This window comes from Trypanosoma cruzi, genomic scaffold (assembly GCF_000209065.1).
Source record: "Trypanosoma cruzi strain CL Brener 1047053517115 genomic scaffold, whole genome shotgun sequence".
NCBI classification, from domain to species: Eukaryota; Euglenozoa; class Kinetoplastea; order Trypanosomatida; family Trypanosomatidae; genus Trypanosoma; species Trypanosoma cruzi.
Genome location: NW_001849496.1, coordinates 100900 through 120579, shown reverse-complemented (window position 1 = coordinate 120579; position 19680 = coordinate 100900). Strand labels below are relative to the sequence as shown.

Here is a 19680-nt window from a genome sequence, read left to right as displayed (position 1 = left end):
GAGACGAGCGCGGTGTGCTTTCTCTCCCATCTGCTTGGGTACCAGGCGGGGTCGATGTGCGTTGTTGTGGCGAAGCGCGCCGGCGCAGAGCATCTTTTTACGACCTCGGAGCAGTCAGGCCAGGCGCTCAAAAACGCCATTCACATCGCCCTGGAGGCCATTGTTGCCGTGGGGTAAGAGTGAAAGAGGTAGAAGGAAAACGCGGGGAGGGAAACCCCCTCCCCCCCCAAAAAAAGACCACGGTCGTGTTGTTTTTTTAGCAAATATGCACGTAGAAAGGCGACGCGTGGATACATGTTTTTTTTTTTTTTGTTATTATTTTATTTGGGGGGAAGTAACTGAACAAGGGGCGAGGAAAGAAAGGGAAAAGAGAAATTATGATTTTTGTTGTTGTTGTTGTTTTATGGAGGGTGAAATTAATTGAATGAAAGGAAGGGCATTTTTTAATTTAAGAAACTGGGTATACATATATATATATATATATATATATTTTTTTTTCTTTTTCTTTTTCTGTGCGAGAGTTTCGTGCCAAGGAAAATGTATGGGGTGCATGGAGGGAAAAGAGAGCGTTGTGTAAGCGTTAAGGATGAAGACGACGAACAAATTCTGCTTTTGGTCTGGATTTATTTCCGTCTTTCTGTCTCTCCGTGTGTGTATGCGAGTTGACGGGGATCGATGCACTTCTGATGGGTGAAAATCAGCCGTCTTTCCTCTTTTTTTGTTTGTTTGTTTGTTTGTTTCCGTGGCGTGGCAGGAGCGACGCTGGCCGCCCGTAAGTGGAGGTGAGCGGGGAGAAGAGGAAGAAGAAAACGTAAACACACACACAGAGAGAGAGAGAGAGACAGGGGCGAAGGTCTCATTTATTTTGGTAGCAATTTTATGCCCAATGAGCGCGGCACGGGGAGTTAAACGGAGCCGCGGCGAGGGCGGGTGCATTTTGTCATCGGTTGCGGTGGGGTCTCCGCTGCTGCGCTGCCCGTGGTGCGCGGATGGATTTTTGGTGTGTGCGGAGAGAGGGGATGGTGCGAATATGGCCCATGGAGGGGAAACCGATGGTTTTCTGTGCTCAAATGGCGCGGCATGCCCACACAACGAGGTGTTGGTGCAAGATGGCACCATGGCCTTCTCTGGCATTAGCGGACGCGCGCTGCTTCGCCGCTTTTTTGCGACACTGGATGCCCACATGCAAAATTGCAAAAGAGCAGGCAAAGAGTCCACCCACGGCGATAACCGTCAGGTGTGGAGTATTGTGGCGGAACGGAGTCCATTATTTGCTGCTGCGCCATCGCCCGACTGCCGGTCGTTGCGTGGGTATTTGGCGCCTGTCTTTTATTTCTTGGTTTGCGAGGACTGCAATGTGAGGGAATTTGCTGGGTGATGAAATTTTTTTGTACGTGTTTGTATCTATACCTGTATGAGGTGTGTGGATTTGGGCCATAGGGTGGTGTAGACATGTGTTTTTTTGTTTTTGTTTGTTTGTGTTTTTTGTTTTATTTTTTGAAAAATTGTATTATTTTATTTTACTTCTTTTCTTTATTATTATTATTATTATTATTATTATTATTATTATTGTTTTTATTCTTCTTTTTTTTTTCCCCCTTTTTTTTTCCTCTGTACATGTGGCAGTTGAGTGTGCGTCCATGTATTTGCTGGAGAGGGTTCACCCGTCGATTCAGGCTGCCGTGGATCGCATCTTGACGGGAGCGAACAAAACCCCTGACGCGGTCGTGCGGGACTTTGACGGATGTGAGTATCACATTCATGTCGAGTGGAAGGCGTCGCGAGTCAACGAGAAGGAAGAGGAAATCGGAACTCACCCCACATCGCAGAGAGAAGCGCATTTTGCCGCCGTCACCATCGCGCTGCGGCACTCCACACCATTTAAAGAATTGAATGCCCATCGCAACTTTGATGACGTTCTTCCGACGCTTTTTTCTACCGCCACGCGGAAGTTTGTGATGAATGACGCGAACAGCCGTAGCGACGGTGCCTTCGTGGCGGAAGTTCACATACCCGCCGGTGTTGCAGCAACCGTGCGGAATGAGGCGCTGCAGTCGGCAGCGCAGTTGCGGATATGGAGCTATATCCCTGTGTTTGCCAGACAGTGCGAGCTGTTTCTGTCGCAGCCAGAGACCCCCCTGAAGCCTGTTGTCTTGCACTACCACACGGAGGAGGCGATGGTGCTGTTTAGCAGCAAGGGAAACTTCATTGTCGCCATCGCATTGCGCTCCGCATCCAAGGATGAGGCAGTATTCACACGGCACTTTTTGCAGGCCATGATGGATGCGAAAAAACTACAGCGGGAGATCAGTGCGGCACCTGCATTCGTGTTTGACCACGGTAAGCCTCCTGCTTCTCTTCCAGGGAATCTATCCGTGTCATCTTTGACGGATGCGAATGTGTTTTGGTGCAGTTTTCAGCTCTTCCGGCGACACATGGAGCCCAAAGAACATCTCATAGAGGCCGTCACCCAGCTTGTAAACTTCCGTAGCACACTCGCCTATCACATTCATGCCGGTAGAACGTACATGCATGCATTGATGCGGAAAAGAGTAGAGAGCAGCATGCAGGTGCTTAACAGGGCGAAGACGAAAACAACAGGCAAAGCCAAGGTTACACTGCACTGAGGAGAGAGGGGTATCTCCTTCCCTCGCTCTTGTTGCTTTTGTGCGTGCGTGCAAGAGAGTTTACTGAGGCGCAATGCTCTGCGCGATTCTTTTGGAGTTGTTATTAGTTGCTGTTCATCGTGTGTATCTTGTGCCTTCTTGATTTTTTTATTTATTTGTTTGTTTTCACGTCCCATCGTCTGTTATGAGAAGGACCTTTGGCGTTGAATGAATTGCAGCAACAGCAGGAAGGGCAGACGAAAAGAAAAAATTCCAAAGTAGAAGGGGATTAAGTTCAGCAGAGAAAAGGATGATGTTTGGCACTGTCAATGTGGTGAATAATTGCGTCCCACAGAGCTGGGCACACGCCGTGAACTCATTGGCCGCACTGCATGCAGCTGCAAGTCTTCTTTCTAGTGGCACAGAGGAATGCCCAGTGGGCCTTGAGGCGGATGTGCGTGTGGCGCCGGACGATGAAAAAATGGAGCCTTTGCTGCACCATGACCCAATTCCCGCGGGGGAGGCGTCTAAATGCGTTACGCTCGCCGCCTGGTTAGAAGAGCTGGCAAGTATCGTGCGGCTACGGTCAGGGAGATTGGGCGTTGTGAAACTGGATTTCAAAGATCCCGACGCCGCTGCCATGGCGCATCGGTTGTTTGCCCAGTCCTCCACGCTGTATGGTAAACTGAGCACAAATTTTTTATTTTGGTGGAATGCAGACATTGTTGCGGCGGGCCATGATGACACGGTAAAGATCTCTATGAATCCCCGATCGTTTAGCGAATTTTTGGAGACAAAACTTCATGCAATGATCCATGCGTTTGTGTCTCGTTTGGGCTTTGGACTGTCGTTTGGCTGGAGATTGCCTGGTTCCTTTAATTCCTACGCTTTGGAGGATATTGTTCGGATGCGTGAATTTCTGCAGCGACTCGCAGCGTACAATGCGGATGCCGGTGATGATGAGGGCGGTGATAATAACGGGGTGTGTGGTGGCGTTCCTTCTGGGGACTTGCGCGTGCGCCCGATGTGTGTGACTTTTGCCCTGCGGTACTCCGCTGTGTTTGAACGTGTCGCCCGTGAGAACCGGGAGGCCCTCTGGCAATCCTTGGACGAACTTGTCAGTGAGACCCAACGCATGTTCACCACAGCAGAGCGTGTGCCGTCGTGTTTCCTGTCGTTTTGGCGGGCCAGGGATGAGCAAATCACGGAGGAGCAAATTGGCCTGGCGAAGGCACGATTTCCGAAATGCACCGTGGACTTCAACTGACACCCAGCCTCAGCTACGGTGTCTTTTAGAAGGATGTTGCAGAAAACAAAAGAAACGAAAAGAAGTATTCTCTTCTATTCCTTTCTGTCTGCCAATCATTCACAGCGGTATGGATGCGATATTTGGATATGTTGCATGGGCACCACGAACTGAGTCTGTGAAACGCTGCATCAGCCCACCTCCTATTCTCCGTGGATTGAAGGGGAGGAGAGAGATGTAAGGCAGAAGTGTAGGGAGAAGGAAGAGTGGAGGAGAGACCCGTTGTTTTTTGTTGTTGTTTTTTGCGTGGCATTACAAAAAATGAATGTCAGTGTGTGTTTGTGCCTTCCCTCCAGTGGACCACAGTCATTTGGCATTCATGTGTTTGTTTTTTCGTCGTTGCTGTTGCTGTTGCTTCTTCTATTCCTTTTTCACTCTTTCCAAATTGTAATTTGGCATTTGATGGCTTCCTACTGCTGTTGTTGTCAACCATGCAGCATCTCTCCTCCTTTTTGTTTGTGTGTGTGTGTGTGTGTTATTTTCACGACCTTTTGTTGTTGTTGTTGTTGTTTTTGTTGTTCTCTTTCTTTGGTGGTGGTTTTGTAATTGTCTTTACCTCACGTTCTCCCTCTCCCTCTCTCTCTCTCTCTCTCTGTGTGTGTCTGCATTGGAACCCTCTTCTTCCACCCCACCCTACGTGTCTGCACAGGCCTGCACTGAACATATAATATACATATAGATAGATAGATAGATATACAAGTAGCGGGGTCTGAAAGTAAAGAAGGAGAAAAGGAAGGCGGTAGGCAATGAGGCGTCCACAGAGCGTACTGGATGGCCCGAGGTCGGAAGCGAAGAACAAACGGCAGAAGAAGCGTGGGGAAAGTGCGGGGGTGCGGCGTGCCGTTTTCTCCGATGTTCCAAAAGACGAAGTGGAGTCATACACCGAGCGTCTCCGGGAACTTGCCACGCAGCAGGCACGGCTGGAGCGGGAGTTTCAGCAACGGAGCACCGCCAACCGACGTGCTATTCGGAAGATGCATGACGAGAACACACACCTGCGCACTATCCGTGCCGGGACGAGTGATGTGACGGCGGTGGAGTTGGAGCAGCTTGAGCAGTGTAAATTCATTGAGCTACGACGTCTCAACCGCCTGACGCATCAACTAGAGAAACTAGAGGAGAAATTCCGGGAGAAAGAGATGGCGCGTCGCCTCAAGGAAGAGGCAGACAAAACGCCGCCGCTTGAAGCTGTCACTGGCAATCGCAGCGTTGTGCTGCGCATTCAGAAATTAGAGAAGCAACTGGACAAGATGCTAACTGAACAGCAATGTGTAAGAAGCATTAGAAGCATGTACGAAAAGGTGTTGGAGGAGTTACGGGAGGAATGGGCGGGCCGCGAGTCTTCTGTCGCCGTCCTGGAGCATGACATTGAAACCCGGCGGAGGGAATATGCCAAGCTGGTCCTGATGTACAAAAACGCCAATACCGACCATCAAATTGCAAAGGAAGCGTTACAAAAATTTAAGGATGAATTTGAGGAGGGGCGACGAATGAAAGACAAGGCCCTCGGTGATCGCCGTCTACGTGTGGAACGGGCGCTTAAGGAAACGCATTATCTGGAAACTCGGGAGGTAAAACTTCAGAATGACATCGAGACGGAGCACCAACGCATTGAGGAGGCAGAGACACTGCATAAAGAGAGAATACGCCGAAGACAGCACTCAGTGAGTGCGATGGAGCGCATTTCTATGGTTCAGCGGGAGCCACAGCAGCAGGGAGACGGAGGTGACGACCGGCTGCAGACAATCGGTGGGACGCCGGAGGATGAGGAGCGCGTGCGGGCCTACGAGGAATCCCTGCGAAAGATGATGCGGGCCACCGAGTCGTCGACAATTGATGAGCTGATGACAAAATTTGAGCTTGAGTACGCCGCGCGGCTACAGTTGCAGGATCAGGTTCGGGAGGAAAAGGCAAAGCTGGAGCGGCTCTCTGCGGTGGTGCGGCGTCTGAGGGAGGAGACGAGGCACGCGAAGCTCTGCGGTGTCGGTCTACCTCCCGTGACGTCGGGTTTACGGGATGAAGTTGTAAAGTGTATTGAGGAGGCCACCGTTAAACGTGAGGAGGCGGTTCAGGGAACTGCGGAATTGCAACAACTCCTTGCAGAACTAACGCGGCGTGTGGATGTGCTCGCTGCCGTCGTTGCAACTTATCGCCCTGAAGTCTCCGTGCCCCTAACCACGGCTGAAAACTACATCACAAACATGCGCATTGTTATGCAAAAAATATTCTCGCTAGCCGACGAGGCAATCAGCCGTGATCATGCGCCGGTTAAAATGGACTTAATGCTCGTTGTGGTACCACCCAGCAACACACGAATTGCGCTTCCATCTCCAGGGACGACAGGCGCCGCGTGGCGTGAGAGCTCCCATGACGTGGATAATAGTGCTGCCTCCGAGCAAGAAATGGGCAGCTTTGGTATATTGCCCTCCGGCGAAACAACAGATGTCAAGGCCTCCTTCTGTCCAAGCACAGCTTCTGACGAGGAGGTATTAAAGGATGCTGAGCGCAGCGTGACGCTGCTTGACAATGAGGATCCCCTTACCCGAGAACAAATTAAACGATTGGCAACAGTTGTGCTAAGGCGTGAGGCACGCCGAAGGCAACTGGAAAAACGCCGCCGATGATTATGGCTCTATTACTGTTTACGATATCACTTGTTTGCGCGCGCTTTGCTCCGTTTTTGTTTTTTGTTTTTGTTTTCCTTTTTGTTCTTGTTGTTGTTTTTATTTATGAAATGTAAATTGTGATGTTTAATACTCCTGTTGTTAATGTTGTTGCTACGGTCTTTTTTTTTTTTTTTTTTTTTTTGTCGTTATTGTGTGCTTGCATGTCTTTGTGGTTGTTTGTTTGTTTGTTTGTTTGTTGTTGTTTTTGTATTCCCCTTTTGTTGTGTGTGTGTTTCCGCCTTTTTTTTTTTTTTTTTTTTTTAAGGGAAGTAACGCAACTTTCGTTTGGAATAAAAGAGGCAAAAGGAAAAAGAAAAAAAAAAGGGGGGGCGGGAGGGAGGGGGGAAGTTAGGTAACGATGCTCAAGTGGCCGATGGACAATCGTGTGGAGGAGCCGGCATCCCTTCTTGACGCCATTGTAAGAAACACAGAGACGCTTGTAAGTAGTATCCGACGCGGCAAAAAGGGTAACAGGAGCAGAAGGAGTCTTTCTTCCGCGGCGGCGTGTGGCATGCTGAAGATTATGCGTCAAGTTGTCACCGAATTTCGTGACCATGAAGCGCAACGGGACAGTAGTAGCAATGAAATGCTCCGTGCGAACTGTCCAGCGGATATTGTAGCGACGCAACAAGTGCGACGATTGATGCGGCTTATTTCTTTTGTGGGTGTGACGGTGCTGCGGGCGCAGTTTAGCACGCTGATGCTCATGAATGTCACACGAAGGGTTTTGTCACTTATTCGAAAGTCCGCCATGGAAAATGCAGCGAGTATTTCGGAGCTGGAAGTCCTTGCGGCGCAGCGGATAAATGAATTAGACGGCAGTGAGAATAATGATAGCCCATACAACTTGCAGCCACAGACGCAAGACTCGGAACTGCACCAGGTATCCTTGGAACGCTCACGCACGAGCAGTGGGTCCGTATTATTCTCACCGGTCAGTGTAGCGTGTATTGATGAAAGAAGACAACGGACTTCTTGCTTCCACAAGGCACTCACGGTGCGGTTTAATATGAACAGTACGGAGCAGGAGAGTATTCTTGAGTTGGACGCCACGTACGAAGCAGAAGAGACGAAAACGGCGGATATCTTAGGCACCGGCATTCCGGGCGAACAATCGCTGCGGCGGGCGCCCAGCAGACGTGAGGTGGGAGACGATGAGCGGGTAGCGGAGTTCCCGGTGTGTATCGATGGTTTTTTTGACAGCCTGCTAGAATCCATGGAGGTGTTTGAGGTGGAGGTTGAGGGAATGTGCGATGAACTGTGTGCACGGGCCTCGAGGCAGCTGCATGCAACGGACATTGTCATCACGATTGGATGCAGCAACACGACAAGGCATTATTTTTTGAGTGCTCTTGAGGCGCATGTGAGGTTCAAGGTTATCATTCTCGAGGGCGCCCCGTTTCCGCTGCATTTGACGCAGAAATTAGCCGTTGAGTTGCGTGAGAATGGGGCGGAGGTGCAGGTGCTCCCTGACAGCTCCGCCTTTGCGGTGATGGGGACATGCACAAAGGTGCTCATTGGTGCGGAGAGTGTGTTGGCCAACGGTGGACTTCTGGCCACCATCGGCACACATCCTCTGTGCATTGCCGCAAAACACTTTGCGGTGCCTGTTCTTGTAGCCACAACAACGTTAAAGATGTCACCGTATTACCCCCGCGATGTATTCTGTACGAGCCTTGTGAAAATATCACGAACAGACGCGAAGGAAATTCCATGGAAAACATATGGCCACCCTTACGATGTGCTGCCCACCCCGTACGGTGAAAATGTGGAGAACATTGGCTCCTTGACCGTAAACTCCCCCGCAACGGAGTACGTCCCGCCGGAGCTCATCACACTTTACGCAACGAATGAGTCCGAGTACACCCCGTCACAAATTCACCGCATCGTGCGGGAGAATTACAACCCCGAGGACTGATGATGATGAGGAGGACGACGGAGAGCGATGGGGGGAATTTGCATGACAAACCGAGACTGCCATGGAACGTGCAAATCGAATGAGCACCACAAACAGGCACCCACAGAGACATATTCAAAACAAGAAAAAAGAAAAAAGAAAAGGACGGGGAGGGATGGCGTTGAAGAGGAAGAGCAAATAGGGGAAAGGAGAGGGGAAAGGAGAGGCGACAATCGGATTAAATGCCCAGAAATAATATATACATGGAGAAATGAATAGAACAAAAATAAGAAAATGCATGCGGTGTGAATAAGGAGGAGCTCATGTATTGACCCATCATACGCCCCTTGCGGCACCAACTTGTTTAATTGTCATGGGCGTACTGGTATCTCCTGTAAAACGAAATATGAGCAGAATGGCTTTCCTTTTCTTTTTATTTATTTATTTATTATTATTTTTTTATTGTTATTTATTTGCCGTGCTGTCGCGGATGCTGTTGATGATGATGCGGGTGAATGTGTGCGGAGTTAAGGAAGCAAACAGCAGAAGAGGCTACGGAAGAGGTTCAATAAAAAAAAACACTCTCCGCTTCCTTCTCCCACCATCACCACTCAACCAGCAATAAGGTAACATTACATTAAAAGGAGAGAACGTGCATACACCACTTTACATACACACACACACACACACACACATAAAGAGACATATATATATATATCAGCAATGATGCTTGATAGCGGTGCTGCAATGCGCGAGAGCCGGTGGTCGGGCATTTGGCGCTTTGTAAAGTCATACACGTCACATGTGGGGTCGGCATACCTTGAGTTTGCAACACCCGTTGCCCTCTTTTTTATATTTAACATGGCATTGGACATGCAGGACACGGAGCGCTTTGGTCTTGCGTGGATTCATTACTCCCGCGTAGACGACGAGCGAGAGCGTGAAGAAAAGTTCCCGGCATATGAACCCGGAAGCGCTCCGCAGCTCAAACGAGTTAAAGCAGCCACAACGACGGAGTACATCGCCTCCACAGCGTAAAAAGGAGGAGGGCCGGAGAGGCTCCATCGTAACTGGATATGAGTCAGGGAGGGACGCAAGAGAGTAAGGTGTCTATTTATAACTAAGAGAAAGTTTACAAATGCGTCTTGCGTCACACATCGTTTGTTTGTTTGTTTATTTTGTTGTGCGTGCAATGTGTGACGTCACCCCGCTCTGTTCCCTTCCGTTACGGCTGCGGCCAACGGGTTCATGGAACGTCTGGGGGGAGGGGGAGGAAACTCCGTGAGGGGAGAGGAAGCCGTGCGGCCACGCGTTTTGAATCGCATGTTTTTCGTAATATTTTTTTTTTTAATTTTACTAACGATCATCGCCTTACCGCATGCACGCACGCACACAACTTCTTTACGGCAGCTAACAAGAAAGAGAAGAGGAGGTGAGGATGAGAAGGTGCGCAACTGCCGCGGGATGAATGTCGCCCTGCAAGACTGCCACTTTGGCACATTTACTTCTTTTCATTTTGTGCGTGTGTGCCTTCCCTGCTCCTTTGGCAATCCAGTTGCGTGGGTGCCGCAAGAATAGGGAGAGGAGCGTCGTGGGAAAGAGAACCCAAAAAAACGGGAGTAGGAAGAAGAGAAAATAAATAATAGATAAAAAGCAAAACACACACACACGCAGAAAGAACAAAAAAAAAAAAAAGAGGACGAGGCGGTGATCTGGAGACGGAACGCTGGAGAGAGGGAGGAAGGAAACTTGAGCCAAAAGACAACTGGGAAGGCGGGGGATTGCGCGACGCGAAGGGTCCCTCACGCGTTAGGTACAGAGGCCTGCACGGAAGTGTGGGAAGCCTTGCCCTTTTTGGCCAAATGGAGGAGGAGCCAAGCAATGTCTCAACCACAACGAATGGGGAGATGGAAGGCAACAAGTCCCCTCAAAGAGGTTCAGTCACTGAGATCCCCACACTCCGTGCTCGCCGCTTCCCCACTCCGCGTACAGGTCATTTTTGGACGCCCACACTACGCCGTCGTACAACGGCAACACAGGAGATCGGCATGCACAGCCTGGATTCCATTCATGATCATGGGCTGACGGAGGCCATTTTTGCTCCCAATACCCCTAAAACCACCGGAGATCCTTTCCTGAGTGTTATTTATCCCGCCAAGTTTGGCAGGGAGAGCGAGGGGGATAATGAGACGTCTGAGATGGAGATTTCAATGCGTCAACGGGATTCTATTTGTCGCACACAGGTGCGTGTGGAGGGATACTTCCAGGACGAGTCTGAGGGGTTTGTGGCATTGATCCCAAATGACCTCCCGCGCAGCACATTTCTTTACGTCCTTACAGCATCGGAAGGGAGAGACAAGCTTTTCAAATGCTTACAGTACGGACTGCAGTTGATGATTTGTCTGCTCAAGCGACCGATGCTCTTTACAACGGATTCACAGCAATTTGCCGGTTACTGGGCGGAACGCTTTTGGCGCAATATCAACACCATTCGACATGGACGCAGTTTATTTAAATTGGGCCGATGGGTGTTAAATCTCTTCTTCTTGGAGGATATATATGGTCGTCTTGCATTAAAGTATGGCAGCATGGGGAGGGAGATGATGAATGGTCTCGAGTCTTCGCTAGGTCAGTTCCTGCGTCTTTCCTCCACATGGTGTGCGCTAAGTCGGAGTAGGAATGACGGCAGCCTCGGTATGGAAAACAGCATGGGCGCTGTGTCAAAGCAAAATGTGGAGAGTTTGTTAACAGATGATATGTACTTTTACGCTGCACGGGCAGAATTTCCATGGATGAAAACGCCAACTTCCCTTTCAATGATGCCTATGGTGCGAGAAGCCGGTAAACAAACCCTGGCGGATAATATTACCACAACACGTTTTTACGTGAAGGAAAAGTTTTATAACAGCATTTTTGAGATGGAGTCAAAGAGGGATCATCCGCAGCAGCGAGAGCAGTTGGATATTAGACCGGCAACGAGTAAAAACGGTAGTCCGGACACGGCAGGGTCTTTTTTATCCCCTCCTTCTTTGCATTCTACTTTAGCAGCCACATCATATCTTGGAACGCGACGGCACCATGGGCAACAGGCAAGACGACCGTTTGAAAAACTTCTCCATCCACTTTGTGCGACTGGTGACGATGACGATGGGAGTTACCACCCGGATGCTCCGAGTTACACCCCAAGTATGAACACGGATAACAACACCATCGAACTGGCAACGGAAAGTTCTTCACCCAAACGAGGGGAAAAATTTCTTCACACGACTCATTCTGCTGCCGACGGGAACAAGACAGATCCCTGTCGTGGTTTTTTTGCCTCGTACCAAGTCTTGCCGTACGAACCCCGTTTAGGAGATGCCTTGCACTCTCCTCGCGGCAATAATAACAATAATAATACTAACAATGCCGCCCTCCCGTACAGTGGAACCAGAGGCCCTGTTTGCGGTACGAAGTTCCTTTCCACTGTTGAGGACCCCGACCATAATGTAAACTCCGAAGCACGTCAGGATGATGGTAATCATAGTGATGTTAGCCTGACGTCAAGTGGTATTCTTGGGGTGAAGGGATACAAGGATTGTGTTTTAGGAGGTGAGCAAGGGATTCCGGCAGAGATGGGGAATCCCGCGCATTGGCGGAAGCGGCTTTTGCAGTTTAGCACACCCCTCATGTTACTTCTTGGTGTGCGTACCATTTCCACCATTGGCCGACGTATCGTGCGTGATATTCTTCTTCTTTCATCGGAACGTTTCCTGAATGTTTCTTGTGTGGAAAAGAACCGGCCCTTGTTGCAGCGCCGTGCAAATTGGTTATGGTTGGCGGTTTCTTCAATTGACCTATTTCTGAACACAATCCGACTGATGAACCGGGGATGGTACAAGTACGCGACCGCACGGCATAGCGCCCTGTACCATTGTCGTTGCAAGGATTATGATGAGACGGATTTCACGTGGCGTTACCGTGATCTTATTGCCCGGCGCAAAGTGGACCTCTACTTCCCTGAGGTGGATTTTGACTTTGGTGCCCCTCTGTGCTCGTCCCCGGCATACTTTGAGGCGGCAGATCCGGAGCACATCGCCCCTGCCTGCTTGACGTGTGGCTGTTTGTTTGTGGAATCCCACTCGGATGCAGCGGATGATCTTCCGAAGCAGGAGGAAAAGGCGGGGCGCAAACGCGATCCAAATGGGAAGCCGTTGGGTGGATTCCGAGGGAAGGAAGAAATTGTCTGCAGCCGCGGGAACGAGACGGTGCGGCCAAAGTCCTTCGGCACCGCCACGCAACCAACCATGGCTGAAAGGGCGGAAGTTGCCATTTTGCTGATCCCGTGGATGGTGAGGAAGTTATTGAATTATCTGCTGCTTCTACGAGTGCATCCAAACTGGACCGCCACCATTCTCCTTCAGTTGCGATATATGACTGAGGTGTACCTCGCCTTCATGTACTGTCTCGGCGGGTATGAAACAGGGAAGAGTGATGCCGCACTGGAGGAAATGCTGCACGTCCCTGGCGCCATTGCCGGTCTGTTGGGTGCCGTCATCGGTCTTCACCGCGTGATGAAAAGTGCTCCAAAGTAGCCCGGTTGGCCCTACGGTTTTACCCCGACCTTCGGAATTCGGCAAGCCGGAAAGATGTGGCCACACGCAGAAGAGAAGAAGAGACACTTTGTTGTTGTTGTTGTTTGTTTGTTTGTTAGTTTTTATTTACTGTTGGGCAGAATGCGGTGGAGAAAAAAAAAAAAACAAAGGAATAATTAAATTTGCGGGTTGACTGGCGTAAAGGACGATCGACGGTAATTTTATTATTGTTATTACATTTCCCACGCGTGTATACTATGTTTACGTGTATTACATTTCCCATGTGGGAAGCTCGCAAAAGAATACAAGAGGGAGAAGAGATTATAAAAAAAGAAAGACGATCAAAATACAGGGAGGAAGGGGGTGGGGGGGGGAAAGAAAAGTTTTCTTTTTTTCCTTTTCCTTTGTCCCGTCCGTATGCATATATTTATTTATTTATTTATTTATTTATTTAAATGCATGTATTCATTTATTTGCCTTTTTACAAAAAGGGGAGACGCATGGCGTTCATGAGATGTTATTGCCTTTGAAACACATACATTGCCAACCTTCACATGTATACATTTCTGTCCTGTTTGTTTTTGTTGTTTCCCTCTTTATCTCACTCCCTGTCTTTCTCCTATGTCTTTTTTTTTTTTTTTTTTCTTTGGCATCGCCGAAACACACACACACAAACACATAGACGCAGACATATAGAGAGAAAAGGAATAAATAATTATTTATTTATTTTTATTGCTGTATTTTACCAATAAGAAGCGTATATATATATATATTATATATATAATATATTCCTTCTGATGGAGACATGACCTTTTTTGATTTGGTGGATATGACAGTGGCCTATGTACAGTATATGTATATTCTTGTTTCCATCTCTTCGAATAGCTTTCCTGATTTCTACTTGGAACCCTTTCGGACACTTCGTTACCTCAGTCTTGAATTTCTTGACAGGTTTAGTGAAGAAAATCGTTACAGCAACCCGTTGGAAATTATGTTACCTGCGTGGTTACCTTTAGACTACCGCCTGCAGTTTGCATTTATTGTAGTCATTGCACCATTACTGGTGTCAATTGTTGGGATCCTGACGGTTTGCTCTACAGCGGCCTTTGGATGGATAATGATGACACTGGCCGCGTTTTTTTCAATGGTACTTGGGGCAGTTTTGCTTGCAAATCCGTGGGTTTACTCGGAATTGGGTATTTCCCATCAAACTCGAGTGCTGCTTGTGAGTATTGGTACGGTGTGCACCGTTTTGCTTATTTCACTTGGAGTTTTTGGTGTTCACATCTGGCGCCTCCGTCGTCTTCGTGAGGAAGAGGCGATTATGGTGAATTCCACCAATGAAGGGTGTGAAAAGGGGTGGGGGACTTCGTTGGCTGAAAAGGCTGTTATGCGGTCCGAGGTCAACCGGCGGGCACTTGCCGCATTGATGGCATATGAAAATGGCAACAAGCATTATCTGCGTCGTTGTCACTTAGCTGTTATTTTCCCACAAGCCGTTGTGGCAGCGGTTGGTTTTATAGCTGGCATTGTCTTTATTGGTTTACTACCGATAAGTGATATTCGTTTCTTTCAAGTAAGTCGCGTTGGACGTATGGCTGGTTCCATTTTGATTTTTGCTGCCCTTCTTACTTTCATGTGGGTCACTTTCGGTATTTTCAAGTCGGGACGAAAACTTCAGTTGAAGATGTACGATCTTCTGTCAAGTACTGTTCTGGGCATCATGATGATTGCCATTTCTCTCATTTATATTCCAGTGTTGATGAACATGATAAACGTTATGCGGTGTATTGAAGTTAATTGCGGTGCTGGGGAATGGATGCCACCTCCGGGTACTTTGATGCGAAGTTCTAGTGGTTCCGCTATCTGGGAAAAGTCTGCATATTCCTGCTTCCCCTGTGACTTCTCCATGCACACGCAGAACTGTCCAGCTGACCTGCAGATGAGATTGTGTGGAAGATTAGACGTTCATAGACTTCTTGCATACGATCAATCTGTTCCATGTAATGAAGTAAATGTTTTTTACAAAGCCACTATGGTAGTCATTCTTCTCTCTTACACTGTTGCGTATCCGATTTTCTTAGTTGTGGTGGCACACCGAGGAACGACGATTTTGGAGAAGGAGTACCCGCTTGAAAAGCGTCTGCTGGATGAATTTACCGAGAGGGAACTTTATTATGAAAAAGTCCGAAAGTCCGCGAATGTCTCCGCTCCAGTGTACCAAGCATACAGACGCACCTACCGTAAGGCACGTCTCACATTTCTTCTTCAAAGGGTTCTTTTAGTGGCGATTAGTTGCTTGATGAGCCAAGGGATTAAAGAAAGTTTGTCATGGCTAGGCTTAATGCTTATTCTTCTTGTTTGTATGTTATACTTTTTGTACACCACGTTGCTGCACCCTTATGCCCGTCCTGTGGAAAATTTATATGGGGCCGTACAACAATTTGTAATTGTGTGTGTAGCCTCCATTGGGTTGGTAGGCAACCGAATTGGAAGGGATAATATTCCATTCGCAGTGTCTGTGTTTTTTGCTGTCATTGTTTTTGTTGCGCCTCTGGCAGCGCTTATCATTGGTCTTGTTCGCACCTTTCGGAAAGATCGTGAACGTGCGGAGCGGTTGCAAAGACGCCTTCAAAATGGTTTTGCGGTGGAAAACAAAAGCTCTCGGGGCGCCCCCACCACCACCACCCAAAACGTCAGGAATGCGAATCCCAGCCTTAATGTTGTTGGGGATAGCGTGGCTCATTGGATGGATAGGGAAATCAAAATTTTTAATGGCAGTAACACGGCTACCGAGAAGCGGGAATGGCAGGACGGTATGGACACACTCAGCAGGAATAAATCCCCCAAAGGAAAGAAGAGGAGCTCTGAAAGAATCCTCTCGAAAACGCTATCCCGAGAAGTGCGAGAAATGAGCACCGACACATCTGCCGACCAGAAGCAGCAAAAGGAACACGAGCAACTGTTACATCGAAATAGCCCCTACTTGTTTTTAGCACCAGGACTCAATGATGGATCATTGTACAGGCGAAAAAATTCTGCGCAAGGGCTGGATTCGTCTGAAGCCGCGGCAGAGAGAATCATGAGAGATCTCATTGTGGAAGTGAGCGGTCAGGATAACAATAGAAGTGAGCGGGAAGAGCCCTTTGTACAGGAGCAGAATCCAGGTATGGGCACAAATAATGGCGTTGATTTCCCTGAGGATGATTACTTCAATGATTCTCGGTTTTTTCTTCCCGCTGCGTACTTCCGCGGCTTTGAGGATATGTCGCTTCTCTCAGAGGACCTGGACCAGGATGAGGAGGGGGAGGAGGAAGAAGACCACAGGAAGCAACGGCACGTGAAGGGAATGAGGAAATGGACGGGGGAGGGGACAATTCGGAGCCTTTTTACCCTCTTCTCCACATTCCGCGAACAACTTTCACGCGGGTCCAATTCCGTTTCGCAGAAGGAGCCGCTGAAGACGGAGACGGAGGAGTTTGCTGCCACCACCGTTCGTGGATGCACAAAGAGGGATAGGGACTTGACAGTTGCAGAACAACAACAACAACAACGACAACACAGCACAACTAGCGATGCGAAGAATAGTACATACGCCAAGACCTCTCGGAATGGGGCATTTTTCCGCTGGTGGAAGCGTTGGCAGAAGGTCCTCAACATTTCTGACTTCTCGCTGAAGTATAAAGATGTGCTTGAGAAGCGACGGAGTCTTCAGAAGTTTACGGGACTTCGCGACCGGCCGTTTTGGTTATTACCCTCAGAAACACAACAGCAGACGTACAACATCCCAGGAAGCTGCGTGCCATGGCACTGTGCGAAGAACAACCGCGTGTTGGCCACCGATAGAAATGCTGCCGGGGAACTCACGACTTTTGCACGGCTGAAGGAGCGGAAGAATGTGAAATATCCTCCTCTTGTTGTGAAGAGGAAAGAGTCTGTGTCACTGGCTAGTATTCCCTCGATTATGGAAGCAATGTCCTTTCGCTTTGGAAACGCCGACAATGACACCCCCAGCAGCACGGAGAAAGAAGGCATGCGTCACAGTTCCAGAAAAAAGAACGTGGCGCAGCACAGTCCCAGTGAAAATACACCCATAAAAAGTTCGTTTAAACGCGCCCCGAGAAGAGCATTGGTGTCAGTCGTGGATCATCCGACAAAGGAAACTCCAAGGGAGGAAAAAGAAATTTCGGATCAATCCAATTCAATGAGACAGATTTTTGAATGCACCACAAGTGCAAAGAAACAAATTGAAAGGCTTGAACGTTTATGCAAGCGGAGTCTTCAAAATCCGGGGGCTGGGCAACGCCGCCCAACGGTGTTTGCCCCTGTCTTTCCAAAGGTACACTTGGAGGGAGTGGAGGTAAGCGACTGGGATGAATTTATGCAGCAACTCCTTGCCGAGGTCTCTTGCCCGGCTGCAGACTCGACAGGGACACTCTTAAATTTTTCTTTCCCACCGAAATCTGAATCCCAGTCTAACTCCATGCCGGTGAAGAGCGACCGGGCTGCTACCACGGTGGCACACGAAGATGACAAGAAGAAAAAAATAAAAGAAGGAAAGGAAACCCCGGAATTATCCAGTTTTAAGGAAATTGAGGAAGTCGGGCATACCGTCTCTATGGATTCAAGGTTGTCCAATAACGTCCAGCTGCTGCTGCGCCACTTTGTTCTGCGTCGTCGCCTTTGTGATGTATTTAAGAAGCAAAAAAATCGACTTCGTGCGCTTCAACAAGCTGTGGATTTTCGCATTGCGGTTACCATAAAGAAGTACATGCAATGGTTCTTTCTTGCCCTAAGTGTGTGCACAACGGTGGCACTTGTCCTCTGCCTCTCTGGAATGCTTTACGGAATGAAGGAGGATTTTGTGGATGGCGTCTGGCGCGACAACAGCGTGGAGCGAGAGATGATGGGATATAGCAGTTGGGAAAACTTTACAGCGCATTGTTGTTGTCTGTCCATTGTAAATCTCACGGCGACTTACCCGTATTACCTTCTTGACGTGGAGAATTGGCTGTGTGAGGATGGTCGCGTCAAGCAACGAGTCCGGCGCGATGCGTACGAAAGTACAATCGTAACTGGATACAGGGTGCGGGATCTCTGCGGGATGACCTTTCGTAAAGGCTGCCACCCCACCGTGACACCCGAGAATCGTGTGGAACTGCTGGGATGCAGCGAGGAGTTGTCAGAAATGGAGAAGAAACGCTGGTAAACACATGTGTGACGTTTACCCAAGTCCTGCGTGTGTGTGTGTGTGTGTGTAAAATATGGGAAATATCCGCTACGCCGACCGCTACAAGAAAAGAAAAAGGGAAGGAAGCGGAGTTTCTGTTCCGCATGCGGTGAACACACACACCGGGGGCACATATGCATAAAATTACATGTATATATTTTGTGCGCAAGAACAAAAAAGAAAAAAAGGAAAGAACGGTTGAGTTGTTTTGCTTTATTTATTGCTTCCATACATTTATCTCGTTTTTTGTTGTTGTTTTTTCTTTTTAATATTAATTTATCCTTTTTTTTTTTGTGTTTTTGTTTTTGTTGTGGGTGTGGGGGAGAGGTGCTGCCACCATTTCCTTTTGTGTTTTTGTTTTTTTTTCTTTCTGCTGCCCCCATCATCATCTCTGGAAGAGAGAGAGAGAGAGAGAGAGTGAGTGACAGGAGGAGAGGTAAAAGGAGAGCAAACATTACAGTCCAACGAACACCGTGACGATGAAATGAAGAAGGAAGAAAAAAAAAAAAAAGGAAAATTTTTGTGTAGGGGTATTTGCTGGATCGTGCATGGAATAAAGAATGCATGTGGACGAGGCTCTTTTTTCTCTTGTCCATCTTTCTCTCTCTTTATTTCCGTGCGTGTGTGTTATTTTCTGCTGGTTGTATCCTTGTTATTTCGATGGGTGTTATGCCGGTATTTTTTATGTTTCCTCTTCTCCTTTTCCCTGCTTTCCCTGTATACATGTGTAGGTTGAAGTTCAGAGGGAAATGATTTACGATGTGCTGGAGTTACTAATGAACTACATGCAGTACTTGCACCTTATGGTGCTGATTGCCCCGAGTATGTTTCCTACACTTTACAGTTCTCTTTTTTGGCTTGTGGATATTGTAATGAATGCCGTATTCTCAAACGGTGGTGACCACAATATGAGCAATAAAACTAAACCTTCTCAAGAAGCCGGGGGTATGTCTGCGCAAGAGGGTGTGTTGGGACTGCAGCTGCCATCATGGGTACCGGTTGATGTACGCTTGTTGTTCGCCCTCACAAACATTTTTGCTCCTCTTGTACTAGTATTTCTATCAACGTTACTGCTTGGACCACCTCATTTTGCGGCTTTTGTCTACCTGCTGTGCGCATCATTTTTTTGGATGATAGCGGGCATTTTGCTTCTACTACTTTTGTTGGGGAAATTGCGGGACACGGATGCGTTATGGCAAAAAGGTCAAACGATATTGGCCATAACTCACGCCCTATCAGTACATGAGGCGGTTGTCATGACGGCCATAAGTGCGTCGGCTGTCGTGTTGCTTCTTGTCATTGGTGTTGTTCTGTGTATTGTCTTGGGAGCACGTGAGCGAGCACGCGTGCTGGAACGGCTACGGCAACTGAATGTGCCCCATGTACAGAGGAGGAACGTGT

General features: G+C 48.4%; 10 protein-coding genes across 10 annotated transcripts, besides 24 other annotated features; all 10 read left to right on the top strand.

Annotated features, from left to right (window-relative positions):
• Nucleotides 1-177, top strand: Tc00.1047053506865.2 (nucleoside phosphorylase, putative; the record flags this gene model as incomplete). The annotated part of the gene is made up of 1 exon (XM_804618.1): nt 1-177. A coding segment is annotated over one exon (177 nt), but the record flags the coding sequence as incomplete, so codon positions are not given.
• Nucleotides 1-19680: a sequence feature (heterozygous, Esmeraldo-like haplotype).
• Nucleotides 298-326: a sequence feature (AT_rich).
• Nucleotides 462-490: a microsatellite.
• Nucleotides 714-740: a microsatellite.
• Tc00.1047053506865.4 (hypothetical protein, conserved) lies at nt 887-1378 on the top strand (the record flags this gene model as incomplete). The annotated part of the gene is made up of 1 exon (XM_804616.1): nt 887-1378. The coding sequence occupies one exon, from the start codon at nt 887-889 to the stop codon at nt 1376-1378; it is 492 nt and encodes a 163-aa protein (XP_809709.1).
• Nucleotides 1458-1533: a microsatellite.
• Nucleotides 1534-1580: a microsatellite.
• Nucleotides 1641-2627, top strand: Tc00.1047053506865.10 (ARP2/3 complex subunit, putative; the record flags this gene model as incomplete). The annotated part of the gene is made up of 1 exon (XM_804609.1): nt 1641-2627. The coding sequence occupies one exon, from the start codon at nt 1641-1643 to the stop codon at nt 2625-2627; it is 987 nt and encodes a 328-aa protein (XP_809702.1).
• On the top strand, nt 2917-3873 carry Tc00.1047053506865.20 (uncharacterized protein; the record flags this gene model as incomplete). Its single annotated transcript, XM_804610.1, has 1 exon — nt 2917-3873. The coding sequence occupies one exon, from the start codon at nt 2917-2919 to the stop codon at nt 3871-3873; it is 957 nt and encodes a 318-aa protein (XP_809703.1).
• Nucleotides 4404-4432: a microsatellite.
• Nucleotides 4476-4506: a microsatellite.
• Tc00.1047053506865.30 (hypothetical protein, conserved) lies at nt 4659-6536 on the top strand (the record flags this gene model as incomplete). Its single annotated transcript, XM_804611.1, has 1 exon — nt 4659-6536. The coding sequence occupies one exon, from the start codon at nt 4659-4661 to the stop codon at nt 6534-6536; it is 1878 nt and encodes a 625-aa protein (XP_809704.1).
• Nucleotides 6589-6641: a microsatellite.
• Nucleotides 6698-6720: a microsatellite.
• Nucleotides 6752-6776: a microsatellite.
• Nucleotides 6819-6840: a microsatellite.
• Tc00.1047053506865.40 (translation initiation factor eIF-2B beta subunit, putative) lies at nt 6937-8496 on the top strand (the record flags this gene model as incomplete). Its single annotated transcript, XM_804612.1, has 1 exon — nt 6937-8496. One exon carries the CDS (start codon nt 6937-6939, stop codon nt 8494-8496), a length of 1560 nt encoding a protein of 519 aa, XP_809705.1.
• Nucleotides 8618-8702: a sequence feature (GA-rich).
• Nucleotides 8908-8950: a microsatellite.
• Nucleotides 9144-9170: a microsatellite.
• Nucleotides 9199-9513, top strand: Tc00.1047053506865.50 (hypothetical protein, conserved; the record flags this gene model as incomplete). Its single annotated transcript, XM_804613.1, has 1 exon — nt 9199-9513. One exon carries the CDS (start codon nt 9199-9201, stop codon nt 9511-9513), a length of 315 nt encoding a protein of 104 aa, XP_809706.1.
• Nucleotides 9809-9831: a sequence feature (AT_rich).
• Nucleotides 10338-13049, top strand: Tc00.1047053506865.60 (hypothetical protein, conserved; the record flags this gene model as incomplete). The annotated part of the gene is made up of 1 exon (XM_804614.1): nt 10338-13049. One exon carries the CDS (start codon nt 10338-10340, stop codon nt 13047-13049), a length of 2712 nt encoding a protein of 903 aa, XP_809707.1.
• Nucleotides 13474-13503: a microsatellite.
• Nucleotides 13613-13697: a sequence feature (T-rich).
• Nucleotides 13756-13783: a sequence feature (AT_rich).
• Nucleotides 13808-13838: a microsatellite.
• Nucleotides 13855-18258, top strand: Tc00.1047053506865.70 (hypothetical protein, conserved; the record flags this gene model as incomplete). The annotated part of the gene is made up of 1 exon (XM_804615.1): nt 13855-18258. One exon carries the CDS (start codon nt 13855-13857, stop codon nt 18256-18258), a length of 4404 nt encoding a protein of 1467 aa, XP_809708.1.
• Nucleotides 16586-16610: a microsatellite.
• Nucleotides 18286-18308: a microsatellite.
• Nucleotides 18523-18589: a sequence feature (T-rich).
• Nucleotides 18676-18701: a microsatellite.
• Nucleotides 19029-19680, top strand: Tc00.1047053506865.79 (hypothetical protein, conserved; the record flags this gene model as incomplete). Its single annotated transcript, XM_804617.1, has 1 exon — nt 19029-19680. A coding segment is annotated over one exon (652 nt), but the record flags the coding sequence as incomplete, so codon positions are not given.